The sequence below is a fragment of the Branchiostoma floridae genome, chromosome 11 (assembly GCF_000003815.2).
Source record: "Branchiostoma floridae strain S238N-H82 chromosome 11, Bfl_VNyyK, whole genome shotgun sequence".
Classification (NCBI taxonomy): Eukaryota; Metazoa; Chordata; class Leptocardii; order Amphioxiformes; family Branchiostomatidae; genus Branchiostoma; species Branchiostoma floridae.
Genome location: NC_049989.1, coordinates 2,911,652 through 2,929,990, shown reverse-complemented (window position 1 = coordinate 2,929,990; position 18,339 = coordinate 2,911,652). Strand labels below are relative to the sequence as shown.

At 42.3% G+C, this 18,339-nt stretch overlaps 1 protein-coding gene across 3 annotated transcripts; it reads right to left on the bottom strand.

Annotated features, from left to right (window-relative positions):
* Positions 1–1,222: 1,222 nt before the first annotated feature.
* On the bottom strand, positions 1,223–18,076 carry LOC118426357 (insulin-like growth factor-binding protein complex acid labile subunit). 3 transcript variants are annotated; one of them, XM_035835685.1, is made up of 10 exons: positions 17,536–18,076; positions 10,052–10,218; positions 9,388–9,461; positions 7,012–7,198; positions 5,613–6,341; positions 5,109–5,255; positions 3,897–4,584; positions 3,483–3,592; positions 2,620–2,833; positions 1,223–2,258 (listed from the first exon to the last, which is right to left on the bottom strand). In XM_035835685.1, the coding sequence occupies exons 2-10, from the start codon at positions 10,192–10,194 to the stop codon at positions 1,794–1,796; spliced, it is 2,757 nt and encodes a 918-aa protein (XP_035691578.1). In that variant the 5' UTR covers positions 10,195–10,218; positions 17,536–18,076; the 3' UTR covers positions 1,223–1,793. The 3 variants fall into 3 exon arrangements, with proteins under 3 accessions (XP_035691578.1, XP_035691580.1, XP_035691579.1); XM_035835687.1 differs by lacking the exon at positions 17,536–18,076 and adding an exon at positions 13,734–13,833; XM_035835686.1 differs by lacking the exon at positions 17,536–18,076 and adding an exon at positions 10,505–10,771.
* Between the last annotated feature and the right edge of the window lie 263 nt (positions 18,077–18,339).

Here is an 18,339-nt window from a genome sequence, read left to right as displayed (position 1 = left end):
TGTAGACAATCATAAAATAATAAAGCCAAGTCCCCGAGTGTTCCCGGACGAGCCCGGAGTGTTACCGGTGGAGCCTGGAGGGTTGCCGGTTACCGGATCAAAGTTTAGTGTTTCTTCTTGAGAAAAGTCTGTCAAGACAACAGAGGAAATAATAAACTTGGACTGGCTGATTGGGGAGAAAAAAAATTATAGATTGAAGCTTTGAACCGTTTTCCATGACTAATTTGAATGATATCCAATGTTTTCTTTACTCCCAACATTGTCGGTCAACAAAAAAAAGGAAATCAATCTTTCATTCTATTGAAAGGTTGACTCACGGACATTTGCACGTGCCTCATCCATTGTACGGTTTACAGCCACACGTATGGCGACTATTGAATAAAAAACCTCATCATATCTAACATGAATAAAACGATTTTTTGTTTAGTGATGCCACTTGTGAAAAACTAAGCTTGCTTTTCGATGACAAGTAAAGAGCATATTTCAGTGAACAAGGAAATGAAAAGTTGAAAGATACAGGGTTGTGCCTTTTACACAACGCTGTCACGTTGCATCACCTAACAACGTCAATTTGCTGTGCAATGACCTCACACATGCGCTCTGAACACGCGAAGGGCTCCGTCCTTGGGCTAAATTGTCTGTAATTTGTCTCTACCAGACTCCGTGCTGGCGCTACGAAATAGAGGGACTGAAAAACAGCGATGAATCAAGTGATTCGATTTTCATTTTATTGTTTCAACAACGAAGTTAAGCAATACAGTTCAACTAAATATCGTTGATTTGTGTAAAAACAATTAACACAATATCTACAGGTCGATACAACACTCCATATTTGTTATCAATTTTTGATTCAAGTCTTCACAAGTGTGTTATTCATATCAAATGATGAGTGTATCCTGCAAGCATATATAGATATCTAAATAAAAGAGTTATTTACAATAAGATGTTCATTGGTTAAATCGTATACGCTGGTATACGCTCGTTATTCTGTGATACGCGATATACGAACAATTCGCATGCATTGCTTTAAAAAAAGTTCATAGCTATGTGAAGGTAGCTTGCGTATCTACATAGCCCATAAATCGTACATAGTAAACCATACAAACACACACGTGCACGCACACACACACACACACGTGCACGCACACTGACACACATACACATACACACACACACACACGCACGCACACACACACGTGCACGCACACTGACACATACACACACGCGCACACACACACACGTGCACGCACACTGACACACATACGCACACACACGCACACACATGAACGCACACACACATGCACACACAAATTGACCCTCAGTCAACCATAAACAGTGATTTCTAACTGCGTTCAAACAGTTGGTGCTAAGGTTTAGTTATCAATCAGCTGTTCCACTAAACGACAGTCATATTAGCTGAACAATCTTTAAGAAAGACGTATCATGGTCAGATTCTTCGTATCATACAAGTAAGACTGTCACTGGCTCCATGACTTACAAAATTAAAGTACATTAGTGTGCAAATTTGTGCACCACATATATTGTCAACATGTAATCCAATTTCGAACTATAATACACGAAAAGTTCTTTGAAAAGACATTTACATGATTAAGTTTTCCAAGTTAAGGGGGACATGTAATTCATTCCCAAATCATATTTAGCCCCGGATGCCTAACCTTCACAAGGGAAATGGATATTTGATCCAAAAGATCTACACTACATGTATGCATACAGTTGCATAGTTAGGGATTTTTCTGTTTAAATCATATTTTGGCCCGGTTGATTTTGATTTTTTACGCCATTGCGGTTATAACGATCCACTTCCAGAAGTCGTCTATTTTGACATATGACACGCCTAGTCCGTGGTCGTCTGCCGTTTTGATGCCGTACAGGTACCACGTGTTCTGTTGCCTAGCAACCACGGGCGACCCGACGCCGTTAAACTCTGGCGTGTCGATCAGCGTCTTCTTGTCATTCCTGACTGCGCATGCTCTCTGACCCGGGGTGGGTTTATGACCCCTAGGCTGACCCGCGCACGGCCACGATCTCAGCCTCATGACGTAGAGCCGCGCCGGCTTCGCGATGTGATCCTCCGTGCGGCCCCACATGGAGGTGAACAGCTTCTTCTGCGCCACCGTGCGGACTTGCTGCGAAACGCAGACGGGTTGACCTGCCTGTTCGGATCCGAGGTCAATGTTGATCATGGCAAGGGCGGGGTCACGGGCATCGTTCTCAGGTTTGACTTGCACCTGCACCACCTGAAATACACAAAGAAGATTTTTCTTAGAAATGCATTAGATTAAATGAACATGGAAAAGTATTAGACACAGTGATGATGAATAATGTGCAACAATGTCACTCCAGTAAGTTCCAAGGTGGCCATGTTAGTCATCATGGAATTTATATTGAGATCAGCTGTTTATGATTAATATAGTTATAAGTATACAAAAACCTTAGATGTTTCACCACAAATACTACAATCTATGCTTAGTCTCGTGCTCAGTATTGTTTCAAGATAAAAAAAATGACCATCTTGTTTCACAGACGTACATTGACCAGCATACTTATCTCTATATGTTCTGTGTTAGTAAAAAGACGTCTAGAAATCTTCAAACTGACCTTGAATTTCCTCTCCGTGATATCTTCCTTATGGAGGCTCCTGAGTTTGCCGATCTTGACCACGATGTCGGTCCGCACGTCTCCGTACGTCTGCACACAGCTGGCGGCAGTCAGGACCCACCTCTCCGCCAGCAGCACCCCCGCACACCGGGGCCGGTCCTGCACCACGTCCCAGATGATGGCGTACCACGGCCAACGGCTCTTCTTTCCTGATCTGGAAAATAACATCAGTTTGATTTAGTTAAGTTTAGTTTAGTTTAGATTAGATTAGTTTAGTTTAGTTTAGTTTAGTTTAGTTTAGTTTAGTTTAGTTAAGTTTAGTTTAGGTTAGTTTACTTTAGGTTAGTTTACTTGAATTAACTTTAGTTCACTTAACTTAACATTACTTTACTTTACTTTTAATTACTTTACTTAACTCTACTTTATTTACTTTACTTTGACATTGGATACATTCTTTAAAGCATTTCATGGTTTAAGATATCTTTATACAAATTTGCTACTATTACTTCTGGGCTATTACATCAAACGTTTCTAAAATGTTATCTTGTCAATAATAACAAACTGATAAGTTCCTGTTTGGAAAATATCAGGGACAGGACACGCGTACATGTGATGATTGCAATCTTATGATTAATTTAAGTAAAGTGACAATGATGATTAGCCTGGTATCCAGCCATCCTATCTTAGTTCAGTTTACTCCTTCCATCGCCTAACCCACAGAATTTTGGGTGCAAGCAAACTTTGGCGCAAACCATAGATAGAATATGATGGATTCCAGACTGACAATGACAGCATATATGTGATAATAGCAAGGAAGCAAAGATGATATTAGTAAAACAGATCGACGGAGGTTGAGATTTTACCTTTCGCAGGGAACACCTTGCGGTAGTTCGAGGACATCTTCAGCCGGAGGCGTGTTGACGTTCTGTAGCACTCTGGAACAGCTGACGTCAGCAGGGTCCAGACTGGAGATCTGGAAACATAACGTCATCAGGGTCTGGGAACTGCAAGTATTGTGCACAATATAGTTTCATATTCATGGATAACCCTACAACTGCCTACCTCAACAGCCTGTCAATTGTAGCATAGTTCATTTCAATCACTGAACAGTTCCCAAATGTTCGTGCTTTACCTCATGTTTCTCTATCCTATGTAATGATATAAAGACATTCAAGACATCAAGAGTACAACTCGTCATTCTTAGAAGTATGGAAACGTATATGTCTCCACTCCGCTTACAGAATTTGGTATCGCAGCGGGAAAAAACAACAACTTACGGTTCGACGTCGTAACGAAGAAGGCCCAGCACAAGTCATCTTCTCGGCCTCCACCAGCTGATTGAAGTTGTCGTTTGTCGTCACCAAGGACCACAGCCAGCGGAGACTACAGCCGCAGAACCAGGGGTTTCCCGCCAAATTCAGCCTCCCCGTAGACGCCATGATGCTGAGCGCGCTCGTGTCCATAGTCTCTAGGTTGTTGTCCGCCAGCGACAGACGAGAGAGCTTCACTGGCGAGTTCAGGGCAGAAAAGTACGTGATGTCGTTCCCATCGAGGAGCAACTCTCTCATGTAGAGATGTTTGTCAAACAGATTCATGTCAAATTCCCTCATCTGGTTTCCACGTAGGTCCAGACTGCGGAGGTAGGGGAGGTCGTAGAACGCGATTCTCGTGATGTTCGAGATGTCGTTATTTTCGAGATTGATGTCCCGGATGTTCATGAGCCCCATGAAGTCATGGCCGCCGATATTGTTGATCTGGTTCCCCGCCATGTTGACGCTCACCAGGCTTTTCAGCCTCATGATGGCCATGTGAGGGATTTTGGCAAGTTTGTTGTGCTGGAGGTAGAGGTTGTGGAGTGTGAGCATTTTTCGAAACGCTTCTGGGTGAATCATTTCGATGTTGTTGAAGGAGAGGTCCAGTGTCTTCAGGTAAGGTAGGCCGTAGAAAGCTGATGGCCGCAGGTACCTGTACAAATAAACGACATATCGACGTTACACTGAGTGTCTTGGAAAAGTCATCCCGCTACATATAATGTTTGTATTTTCATCGAAACCCCCATCACACATTGTCATTGGTAGCAAACCATGGCCTCCCTACCTTCTGCAGACCATGGCTGGGAGTGTCGAGCAAGTTCATATGTGGTTGGGAGTTGGCAGGCAAGGTTGCCTACTAGTTCTTTAAGTCATCTGCGCCAATCAATAGTAATTTTTAAAACAATAAAGTTACATTCTTCCACCATAGATAAGATCAGATGGGCAAAACGGGGCTAAGATAGCGCCGACCATTAGTTTGAGTAGTGGTCAGGAGCAAAGTCGTTTGAAGGCAATGAATGTGTAATTTAGTGCCTTGATATATGTAACAACTGCCTAGCCTGATTAAATCTCGCTTATAGCAGCCCGCTCAACATTCGCCCGGCCTCCTCCGCGGGGAGGGGCCAGTTACAGCTTTGAACAGCAGGGTTTGAATCACACAGACTAACAGCCGCTTACCTGATATGATTGTTGCTGAGGTACAGCCACATGACTTTAGACATGTGTAGGATGGACCCGAGCTGGAACGCCCCGCCCTCTAAGTCCTGTATGCGGTTATTCTCCAGGTGCAGCTCGTGTAGGCTGGTCATTCCGTAGAACATGTTTCTGAAACAATGTTAGACAAATATCAGAACAGTCAAGGTGGCGTCATGTCGGCGTGACAGTTAGGGTGTGTGGCCTAGAACCCAGAGGGCACAAATCTTCTAACATGCCACTAATGTTGTGCCCTTTGCAATTGGAAAGGTACTTTATACGACTTTTCTCACTGCACCCAGATGCAAAATTGGGCACCTTACTTCGGTTGGGGAGGTAAAAGGCGGTGAGAGGAGAGAGGAATACAGTGTCAAGATCAAGTGTAAGCACAAGGGATTAAGAAAACATTTTTGCTGTTCACATCATAAATGTTAACATATGAAGATTCACCGTTAGGCTCTAACATCGTCAAAAGAAAGTTCCACTTACTTGTAAAGGTAAGCAATCTTATTGTGGGACAGATCCAACAGCTGCAGTGCCGTCAAGTCCCGGAAGGCGTCTCTTGTGATGGTGCTGATGTCGTTCCGCGCGAGGCTCAGGTCCTTCAGACGCGGCAGGTCCTTAAAGATGTCCCCGCGTACGGCCGGTATCCTGTTGTCCGTTAGATGAAGGACAGACAAGTTATGCAGCCCGGAGAAAAAATCTTCATCTATGAGAGAGATTTGATTGACTGATAGATCAACGGTCGTCAAGGTTGGGACTGTCGAATTCAGAGAACCGTTCAAGGTCATGATCTCGTTCGATCTGAGGGAGAGAATTTCGACCCTCTCAAGGCCGAGAAGGTTGTGAGACGCCACCTGGCGGAATTCATTGTCGTCGGCATACAGTTCCATCACGGAGCTGAGACCCGAGAACATTCCGTCCGGAATTTCCCGGAGACGATTGCTGGAGATGTTGAAGTAGCGAAGGTTATGGAGAGGTTGGAAGATGTTCGGAGGGATGGCGGTGATACCGTTGTCGTTCAGGTAGAGCTCGACTATGGAAGTCACAGGTTCGAAGACCCCAACCGGAAGTGACGTCAGATGGTTGCGAGACATGTCGATGACCTGAAGACTGTAGAGTCCGCGGAAGGAGTCGGAGGAAATCGTGCGGATGTTGTTGTTGCTGAGGTCCAGGATATAAAGATGTACCAGGTCCTTGAAATCGTTGTCATTGATTCTATGGGACAAAACAGACAAGATCATGTTACCGAGTGGTCCTTGATCCAAGCAAATTCTAATATCTTCTTTCAATTACTACTAGTTTTACAAAGTAGCGTTGCAAAATGTAACAGGTTTAGATCATCTCATCTCATCTAGTCTGTGCTTAACTTATGAGAGAATATAACTATGCAGTACACATCCACCCCAATGCCTGACTGTGAGCAATTGCAACAAGCATGTACTACCGTGTAGATCAAGCTGCACCGCACCACCACGGGATTTTGGGATTTCGGGTAATTAACAGAAGTTTGCGGTAATCCGTTGTGCCATCAACTTGCTTCTGCTGTTACAGTATTAGATTTGTCTTATTTGTACCACAATGTCACATTTTTATCTGTGTATGGTCTACTTGAAGGTCACGTAAGAAATATTTGCGCATATCTTTGTACATAAGAGAACCTATCAGCTTTTACAGTCCATTGCTACAACAAACTGAACAAAATCGAACTTGACCTTAGTCTTCCCAACACCAACCTACATACCAAATACATTTTGTATCATCGTAATCCATCCAGAGGTTCTTGAGTTATGCTGACTACAAAAATCCGGAAACACACACACACAGACGCACAGACACACCCAAAACTATATCTCCATTTTTCATGTAGATGATGAAAGAGACTCACGTGTCGATCTCGTTGCCCTCTATGTCCAGATGGAACAGCATGCCGAGGCGCTGGAAGGCGCCCTGGTAGATGGTGGAGATGGCTCTGTTGTTGACGCTTCTCTTCCTGACGGAAAACACCAGCGGCATGTCCGCCATGTACCCCGGCTCGCCCGTACGGTCTCCCCGCAGGATCAGGTAGTTCAGGTCTGTAAGGGGTTTGGTCCATTGTACAGTACTTAACCCAGTGGGTACACATGTACAATAATGTTCAAATTTATTCATTATATACAACACTAACGTACATGTAAATGTAAAGAGCAATAATCATTGACTCGAATTAAAGTGAACTTTGTCAGGCTTCCACTAAATATCGAACACTAAGTTGCGCGACCTAGATTGGCTTTGCATACTTCATGGTTTTGTAATTGGAATATGACCAGAGAATGTGATGTACAATGTGAAATACATCAAAATACACAAAACTTTAAAAGATTCGTTCTTCGTCCACGAAATTTGTTGAGCGATCAGTCAAGTTTTGGGTCGCTCATCGTTCGCTCCTCAGTGCTCGCTCTGTGGTCGCAGTCTCATGGAAGGGGGTAACCATTAATTAAAAGTCGGTACAGTATGTGAACTATCACCCATTTGTCAAGTGGCTCACAGGTGTGTTTGGTGGAAAGCATTAATCGGGTACCGAGGTTCAATAATCACCCAGGGTACGTTTGTGAGGAAGGAAAGAGTATGATCGATCAGCTTTGAATTCACCACTGGCTAGATAGTAACTTGAAGTTTATGATTTCAAAGCAAAACAGCCTTCGTAACCCTTGCTACACCTATTAAGTCAGTTAGCCAAGCTTAGCGAAGATCTAGATTAGTTATGTTTCTGACGAGGGAGAAGAGATGCTGCTGCAATGAGCATTAGTTCAGTGTTCAGAACCGGTCCATGTGGTCTTGCACTAACCAAACTCGTTAAAAAGGAAAAGAGGTCAGACACGTGAGTAACGTACACTGGCTACCCTTAATTGAAACAGGTTTTACAACGTGCTGGAACCTTTTTGTGTTATTGGGGCCGCGACCAATATTAGTCACGAAAAGAAAGGTCGACAGAAAATAAACACACGGCTTGTAAAATGAAAGAGTGCGACCGCCTGTACAACGGTTCATCATTATACTGATTACAGTCAGACAAGACGGCCAGATGTAGCACTTAACGGTGATGAGTCGGACTCGCAACACACTGGCGGCACAACAGTGGTGCCACTAGCTAGGTGCAACCACATTCCGTCACCTCTCATTGATAGCTAATTCAGTTTGTACCATGTTTACCGCTTTACCTGTGTCTTTGTCTAACAGGAAATGTTGACATTTTTGCCTAAAGGATGGACTGCATAGTTATCACACAGTCGTGTATTTTAGACACAGGAAATACTGAAGACAGATACAACAAAGGGCGAATATTCAAAATAGCGATAAGGACTTGGTATCAGAAAGCGAGGAAGTCGTTAAGTGTAAACATAAGCCTAGCTGGAGGCAGGGGATCAAAAGGAACATCTAAGAAAAGCCGAGATATTGTCATCATAACAGCGTAGCGTCTGGCGTTCCTGCATAGTAATTATTCATGGTGCCGGAATGATATGAAAAAATTCTAGTTGAAGTTAAAGCTTCTGTGGCATATCGCATTTGGAAAGCTATCATTCAACGATGTCCTTTGTTCAAATAAATGTACCTAGTACCACTTATCCTATACAATAGACTAGACATCCTTGTCCCAAGAGGCTTCAAAATCCAGCGAAACACAACATCAGTATTTGAACAAAGTCTTCTTCGTTGCACAAGCTTCTTCAATTTTTCAGTAAACGTTTCGATGACCATCTGTCGCCTTCATCAGTCAAACAGAAACCAAAGGCGATAGATGGTCGTTGAAACGTTTACTGAAAAATTAAAGAAAGTTGTGTAACGAAGAAGACTTTGTTCAATTGATCTACCAACCTGATGAAATTATTTGCGGAAGTACAACATCAGTATTGTCTCGTTTTTTTTCTAACATCAGATATATCCTGCCTAGGATAGCATGAACACCACAGAAAACATCGTGTGTGTCTGTATCTCTCATGGCCCCTTTCCATTAGACAACGATCGCTGAGAGACCCTACAGCGACCAACCAAAATTGCAACTGTGTAACCCCTGATTTCATTTTAGAATATGATGCAAGACGTAAAAGTATCAATGATTTAAAAGACATCACTTAACATACAATTTTTTTTGGATCCGTTCTTTTCTGAAATTCGTTCAGCGACATGTGAAATTTTTGGTCTTTCAGAGGTCGCAATGCAGTTCCAACCTCAATGAAAAGGGGTTTAAGTTAGATTATTACTTTACGATTGTTGATTCATGTACCTGTTGGCAGCTGTAGAGGGATGGTCTTCCTGGACCAGCAGCCCATCGCTTTGCTCCCGTCCGGCCAGCTGTATCTGTCAGAGAGATCGTCACTGTTTCAAATGCTTCGATGAAGGTTTGACATCCAGGTAGTTAATCAGTGACACAGTGTCACTGACAAAAGATTGTGGACACTACCTGAAACGTTTGACCGTTTCCAAAACCATATCCAGTTGCTTGATTAACTAAATGCATTTCATGCCGAGGTCGTTGCAATTGTAACAAAATGAAAGAAAATAGGTAAACTAGGACAGTGAATATAGCATTAAGTGAATCCAATACCTGTGTAGGCAATGGCAAAGGCTATTCCTTCTATTAGAGTAGTTAAACATAGTGAATGTGGGATTTGTAGAATCATAATCCTTGTCAATACAAACGCATAGGTAATGCATTGCCCATTGGGTTAAATTTTGATGGACTGCGAACAGAAGATACAAACATCAGGTTTTACATTATCCAGTGGGTACTAGTAGTTCAATAAGTGAACAAAACTCTAATTGTAGCAACAAAAAATAAATCGGTAGCAGTAACAGAGCTTGAGGATTCAAATTTGGCATTCCCAAACCGCAGGTACATTGTATGATTGCTATAAATGGACTTGTATAGTAGAATCATGAAGACTTACTTGAACATGTAGACCTTGAGCGGCCATGACGGAGGTTCAATCCGTGAGACCGTGACACACTCGCACTGGTCCGGGCAGAAGATGTTCCCGCCATCCACCTGCAGCAGTGCGGTCACCAGGAGAACCATCCTTAGAGCCGCCATGTTTCCCTCTCTTCGTACGGTTACCTGTACAGGACAGACATCAAGTTAGGACTGCCCGTAGGAAAGCAGGTTAAAACACACCGAAACAAGGCTTCATAAAGGTACTAACCCGTATATTTCAATATTAAAAATTCTGCTCTAACAGAAAGTCACAAGGGTCCATTTTACAACTATTCAGAGAAAACGGGGTTGTTCAGCTCAAGCTCCAAGAAAAGCTCGCTCAATGAATTCGAAAGACACCCCACCTTCGCTCCTGATTTAGGACCCAACAACTCAAATTTTAACGAAGATGGGAAAAATTAGACCATACCTGATCCTTCTGACTCAAAAAGTCTCCAGATTTGGCCAATATTCTGAAGGAAAAGAAGGATTTTCTAGTATTTTAAGTGGCTCAATATAATCCTAGTTTGAGCCCTCTACTGTGCAACGCAACTCTGATATCAGCCCTACTGTACCTACAGAGCCCTGTACTGTAGATTTGTGAGATAGATATATCACTTCCGTTAATGTACCCGGGGGACTAATCGTTGTGATACGATCAGGACAAAGCCTTTAAAAGAACTACTATGCTAATTAATGTAGTACAAGAAATAGAATATCAATCCTTGGCTAATGTCAGCAAAGACATTGAGTAGAGCATTTCACTTCGTCTTGTGCTTTTGAATTCATTAAGAACCACAGGTTGTCTCGAAATCGAACACATACGTTGTCTAAATACATAAGACCTGACAGTACTAGTGGTTGCGATATGCGTTTGGAACAATTTTGAATATCTGACTTACCAACACATGCAGGCCTTTATCGACGAAACCCCTCAATTTGATTACTTCCGCTGCTGTACATTATTGAGTAGTGCCTCTCGGTTTTATGGCTTGGTGACCCGGACACAGGAGGGGCAATGAGTTGTTTTTGTAGGTCAACTATATGTTTTTTTACCATAGACACCCTATGTCTAACAGGCTTAGGGCAGTCTTTTTCAGACGCCATAGGTTTCTGGAAAAATAGTAGAAGTTGGTCAAGTAGGATTGCCAGAGAGCTAGCAGTAGTACAGATTGCAATTTTTTTATAATCTGATTATGCAATTACAGATACAAATTTTTCTACCATCTTGATTTGTTATGATTTTGAAATGGCTCCATTGGAAATCAGTAATGTTAACTGAAGGACCACCCTGAAGATTCATCTATAGATAAATAAAACAAAAAAATAAACCGAGGAAGTCTGTCGGTAGTCGCCATCTTCAAACAATTGTAGACTGAACTATTATGGCCGGCTTACTCCTCTGCCTGCATTTACTTACCCTTACTAGCTTTGGACAGTCTATATGACCTCATTACAGTTCATGTCACTTTACTTTTCTTCTCTATACCACTAGGAGTTTTTCACAGTGGAAGTGTTGCGTTATGTTTTTATAACCTTTTCATTTGCAAGGTACTCGGCTATGTTCTGCTATGCTTACGCCAGAACCCTATGAAGTGTGGTAGGGACTAACAAGTTGTGCTCCAGGTAATCCTTAGAAGATATCAATGGTAGGACGCTCTAAACCAGGAGCCACAGAAGTGTAAGAGGCAGCTTAGAGGGTTAAAGTCACCATTAAATTTGCTCCTTTCTTGTCGATCTTTGGGATTTAGTGCATTCCAGAATTGCTGACTTTTTCTAATTTGGGGATAAGTTACTTCTTAACATTTAAAGCAGCAAAGGAGGAGGAGAACATACATGTTACCACTCAGCCATAGTATCTTCGTACCTTTACAGTTCATTTTGGTACTACGGGTACGTTTGATAAATTCCGAAGGATAAGGTTTCATTGTGAAATGCTTTTCGAAAGAAGCTTAACGTTAGATATATATAGCCAAGCGAAGGTTCACGTATTCCCAAGGAGCGCCTAAGCTCTTACAAGTCTCTATATAAACGTTGTTCTGACCCAGTGATTCTCTCGGCCCGAGGAACATCTTCCTAGTTTTGTATTTCGTAAACAGCACAGATCAGAAGTAGACCGTTTCTCCGTCTCTCTTACAGATTAAGTCAGTGGAGAAGAATCCTGAGAATTTTACGTACAAATGATTTTGATCGGAGGGGTTGGCTGGTGAAAAAAGGTAGAACTTTAATGTAGTCTCATAGCGTTTTGTGGCATGTCAGAGGATTTGCACCCATGGCCTCTGGTTTCAGGGCCAAATACCCTAACAGTTATATTGCACCCATGCAATGAACGCAAAGTGAACATGTCTCTGTTGTAGGTCAGAGAGTGTGTCTATCACTAACAGTACGTAACACTCAAGCAAGCCTACGCCAACGTTTGAAGGTTGCAAGTCGTTAGTTCAATCACAAAGATTTTCACCACCCCCGCAGCATTTGTAACTCACACCATTTTAATTTGTCTGGATAAAATTTGACATCGGCACAATGCCAGCCTCGGTAGTGTCGTTGAATTTCCCATGGCATCGTCCGGTTTCAATCGACCTATATTCTAGCTTATTGTAAGTGACCGATGCTTCCAAGTTCAGCAATATCATCGGGGAATTGGGCTGCAATTTCTTTGCTCCAAGCCTCACTCACTCAGTCCCGTAGCCGGTAACCGTAGGGGCAGTAAGAGGGGGAAGGTAAAAAATTACATTATGATATTGAAGTTTTCTGTGGATTTCTAAGCGTTTATGAGCAACTAATATGCAAATTACGTCAAAAAATATTAAAAATCGACAATGCTTGATATAACCATCTTTCTTAATCCATAATAAAGATCGACAATGTTTAATACAACCATCGTTCTTCATTGATAACTCTCTTCTCTACCCCCAAAAAATGAGCACATCCCATCTAACAAAAATATGACACATGATCATACTTGGTATGATTTGTAACTTGTTCGTAATCACCATAATAGGCATTGTTCCTGGAGGTCGGGAGAGGTTGTCAAAACAATGACAGCAACTAATTTTCATAGATGGCGGAGGATTAACGGCCAGGGCGATGTAAAGTGTTGATTTCCCGGCGGAGTAATATTCTCATGCCGACTAATTTCATTCACCAGTAGGTGACGGGCCCAGCTATGTTTCTGTACACAATGTTGCTGTCGTATCTTTTATAGTACAAGCTATAATGGTATTTCTTAATAATTATATGTAATTAAGGTCATTTGAAACAGAATTGACAGAAAGGTTAACTTCAGTTTCTATTACAAATTTGATGTACTTTCAAGCCAGCTGGCGTGTTACGCCGAAGGGCGGTTATACCGGCTATATAGATACAGATACAGTTCATGTTTCCCATTTTGAAATAGGTGTGCAATATTTGCTGTAATCTGTCTCCGGTTGTTTAGCACGATTTTATTTTTATTGTCACCTTTGTTTTGTTTCTCTGATGACTTGCATTTATCTGTTCACCTTATCATGCAATTTAAACAACTTACATCTGTTTTGGCATGCGTAAGTTTATGCATGCTATATACGAGTACTTAATACTCTTCTGAGTAAGGACATATTTTCGAAATAGTAAGTATTTTCTAGCATCATCTATTTAAAATGACATGTACCAGAACTTACGTCAAAATTCAGCAAGCGCCTCCAGGGATGTTGTAGTGTCTCCTACCTACCTACACAAGCAAACACAACAGCACAAAAGGCCGCACACAGCTAAATGGACTCTTCCTGTCCGAGTATGTCCGCCCTCCCAGGCAGACGACAACACGCTGATGACTTGTTTAGATAATGTGGTGATAAGAAGCCACTCATCATCGCCTTGTAGTGGGCTATTGCCCTGGGCGATTGTCGTACATACATGTATGTAAACACAGCATGAGAGGGTCTATTATCGGTCAGTCAGAGGTGAACTGATAGCCTTGTCACAGACAACGAGCTGCAGTTGAAACTGAATCACAGCAAAAATGTCCGTTCCACTAGGGTGGCGACTTCGCTGCGACCACGTCGCAACCTGACTCTCAACAAATTTCATGGATAGAAAAATAATCTTTTACCCTTTGTGTGTTTTGTTGTAGTTTTGGTCATATATTCACTTTGCATGATATTTCAATGTTGAAATCATGGCCTGTCATGGGTTATACAAACATTATTTAGGTAGCAGCCAGACTGATATTCAGTGGAATGGGAGTGGCGAGACATTCTTTAGTGTTGTTGTATTGAATAATTTCAGGACTGTCTATCTTAAAACTGCAATCATGCAATTATCTGCCTTCCCTTCCCTTCCGTTCGAAATAATTGCACCTTGCTGATAACGTAGATTAAGTCGAGCTAATGTTACATCATCTGACCTGGTTTTTTTTTCTGGGTAACATAGAGGTAAGGATCCAGAGACAGATACAGATATCGTGGGACAACTCAACGGTAAAACTCCTTAAAAGTTGTCTCTAACGCACTAACTTAGCTTTAATCAAATACATTAATCAAAAGTAATTTGCCAGGGGAGTTTTCCACCATAGGATTTCATTTGGCAGGCGCAAATGTGACTTCGGCGGCCAATGTTTGTCCACTTCTTCTTTAGGAAGGATAGGGCTCGGGACTAGGGTACCCTGACTAAATCTCGCTTATACTAGCCCGCCCAACATCCGATCGGTATTTTAAGTACCGAGTTCATCATTCTTGTGTGGCTTCCTGGCAGGCTGGTAAATCACAATCGTCTATTTGCTCATTACTCTGCCAATTATTTTCCAATTTTATTCTTTCGTGATATATTCACTGTGTTTGCAAACTTGCTACTTTTCGTAGGCCATAGACAATACTTGTATATAAAACATGTTACAATGACTGTCGGACAAGAGGAAGACAGCTTTTTCGACACAATTTCATTTTTCCATCTTTGCGAATCCGACGGAGTTTTCCATCCGACACGTCTGATAAGAAGTAGCTCACGCTGTCGTGAACTAGGAAATCCTGTGTTGTCGTCTGTCGCATCTTCAAACGTTAAACCCTCGGTATACGTGATCTGACCACACACATGGTCTCGCCTCAAAATGTGCATCATTCCTAACCAAGGTCACCGATGGACCGTCCATTTTACGTCCAGCGCACCTCTATGAGAACACCCACCTGTGTAACTAATTACGTCCCAAGCGATTAACCATCCAAAATACGATATAATCCATCTTGAATTGCGATAACGATCTATGAACTAAACTACTGCCGGTGTATTTTTTTCTCACATCTTGACAACATATGCCATATGACAGCCTGCACAAGCGCAGTGCAATAAATCTGCCTGCAATAAGACCCAGAATTTAACATTGATCTAGCACTTGGGGTAAACATTCAAACTAGTTCGTTCAGGAAGTTTTAAAACGGTCATGTTTTCAACAGTTGTGCTATACTTCTGTCCAGAAATCTGTCAGCGGCTTTTAGTACAAATCTCCATTTTACAGGGCCGCGGTAGTTGTGGAATGCACAGTATGTGTTGTACCGGAATTGGCGCGAAACCAGGTGTGATCGGATGTCGTCCTCCGGGCTCCTGTCATATGCGTACTCACGGCAGCTGGACATTTCAGCTTGGCAACGCTTGGAGGGCGCAAATCTATAATCTCTAGGCAGATTTAAAAACGTTTTTAATAGTGTCAAAGCTGGCTAAGGAGTATGGTCGGCCTAAGGGAGTCATCAGATTGCCAAACATACTCCTAGACCGGCTTCAATCCTCTGGCAGCTTTTGATACTATCTTATGCTACCGTAGGATCTGCTTGGAGATTAGCAAATCTAAGCCCTGACAGCCTCTGCTGATATTGTCCCATCCTACAAATTCTAAAGCCGTATGTGGGGCCGAATGGCCAAATGGATAGGATAGCGGGCGCGAGATGTGCAGGGTCACGACTTCGAATCCTAAGCTTAGTATATAGTGGTCGAGGTTCTTGGCTAGAGGTTGTGTCGTTGGGAAAGGCACTTTGCACGACTTTCCTCACACCACTCTTGTGTAAAAATGGGTTGGCTTCGGTTGTGGAAGTAAAAAGGCAGTGGAAGGGGAGGGATGGGCTCCACCTCCCAATACCCGGAGCTCCTGACACAGTGGATGAAAACCCACTGCCCCTACTTGAGTACTTAAAAAGGCTATGGGACAAACGTTACCTTTATCTTTATCTTTACAACTTAGATGTAGAGTACTACATGTACAGTCAAACTCACTTCTTCCCACGGCTAAGACTTACCGGCATGAAATTATTTCATAGCTAGCTTTTAGATGTACTCATTCTACAAAATAAAAATTTATTTTAGATATAAATTGATATAGATAAACAAAACATACAGATAGTAATTTCGCGCTTATTCAAATTAAAAAAAAACAATACAATACAAAGCGTTGGGTTGATGGGCGTGTCATTTCTATTTCCAAAAGACCAAAAACCTTTACTCAATGTGTATCAAACACAGACAAGTTCTGCTTCCACGCCCAAAACAAACACCGGCCTTTGAACAGTACTGAAGGGCATTCCTTTCACGTAAATGAACTAAACATACATTAGACCAGTCTCTGTATAAGTGCTCCAAAGTATCACATACAAAGTTTATGAGAAAACTTCGTGTACTTATATATTCATTTCTTTGTTTAACGTTTGTCGACAAAATGTACAGTTTGTGTAACCGTACTCTATAAAAGAAGAGCCGATGTTTGTATGTTTGTGTGCTGGTACACGCTAACGAGCAGTTTTGTTTACACCTAAACAAAGACGGTAAACATATCAACAACCTATCCGAGACGAGATGAAAGTGTCTTGGGATTTGGAAGGTTATTTCGGGTGTATCCGCTCTGTTTAGAGACTTCAAAATGCCCGTCTAAACATATTAAGTTGCGTCCACTTAAAATAGTTGCGTGTAGAACAACTGTAGAGATAATCTATGTTGGCATCTTTATCTCGATGACTTTTGTGAAGTGTCTAGCAACGCTGTCAACAAACTCGTACACAAGCAGAACTTTCGACGTTTCGTAGTCACCCTTTAGTCCAAACGGACTCATCACTATACGATATGACTCTCTAGAACTCAGAACAGGACAAAGCACGACTAAAAGATCTAGAGAGCTTGAAGGATTTTAGTAGCGTGTCTTGTTGGAAAGGCTACCAGCAATTTTCAATCTCGGTTCGTGTTTTTTTGTCGTTTTTGTTAGGATTTATATTTCGTAAGATTTTTTTTCATTATCAGCCAACCAAAGAGAAAACCTGGTCAAATAGAAAACGTCGAAAAAGACGTCAAATACAAGTCAGACTCAGTCTGCCCTCTGCTTGGAGAGTAAATTCCCATGCCATGTGTTGTGGGCGGTCATCATCAGTGGAGAATTGAATAAAAGGTCATAACAAGAAATATCATGGTTTGAAAGGCAACTTATTACCCAAAGAATGAAACATGTCTTACCTTATTAGTCTCTGGCTATTGTCGAGATTGAAAACACGCGTCCTGTTTGCTCGAGAGTTGATGTTCCCAATATTTATCGGAGGCTTCTCGGATCTCTGTCGTCCGCCCGCCACAGTGTCTCTCCGTATAAACCCAATATGCCTTGTTAACGCATCAGTAGTAATGGGGGGAGGGGGCGAGAAACAAACTGACAAATCCCCAAGATAGTTCTCCTTTAGACAGCCCGGCGCATTTGATAGAAACGCTTTTCAAAAGGATTGGTGGGAACTGAAGCGGGGAATCGTCCTCAAAACCCGCGCTGTACTGCGTTCTTTTTTGTTTTGCCTCAAGCAAGACCTCCGTGGTGGACATGTTTTATGCATGATTAGATACGACAAAGACGAGGCAGCCTGCTCTATGTCATTGGAATAATTGGAAGTTTTAATTACGAGCCAGATTAGGCGGTGTGTGACCGCCTGTCATTTTCTGAGTCCACTGGAAAATAGAGGCGGGTAGCAATTTCGTCCGTCGGGATTTCGGCCAATCGAAAATGACTGTGCACGGTGAGAAACAACGAAGTACAATTATGGAATGTCACTACCTGTGCCGTCAGGGTGTCATGTCAGATGTTTGCTCCTGCCAAATATTTGCGCAGACACTGCATTAGGGATTCCAGTATACCTTTGTGGAGAGAAGTGCACCACAGTCGCGGAGTGTGGTAAGTTTTGAAGCAGACGTATAAGGCGGAGAAGGAGTCGCGCTGATAGGTCTGTACCATATCCAACCCTAAACCCAACACTATCCCTATCCCTATCCCTACCCCTA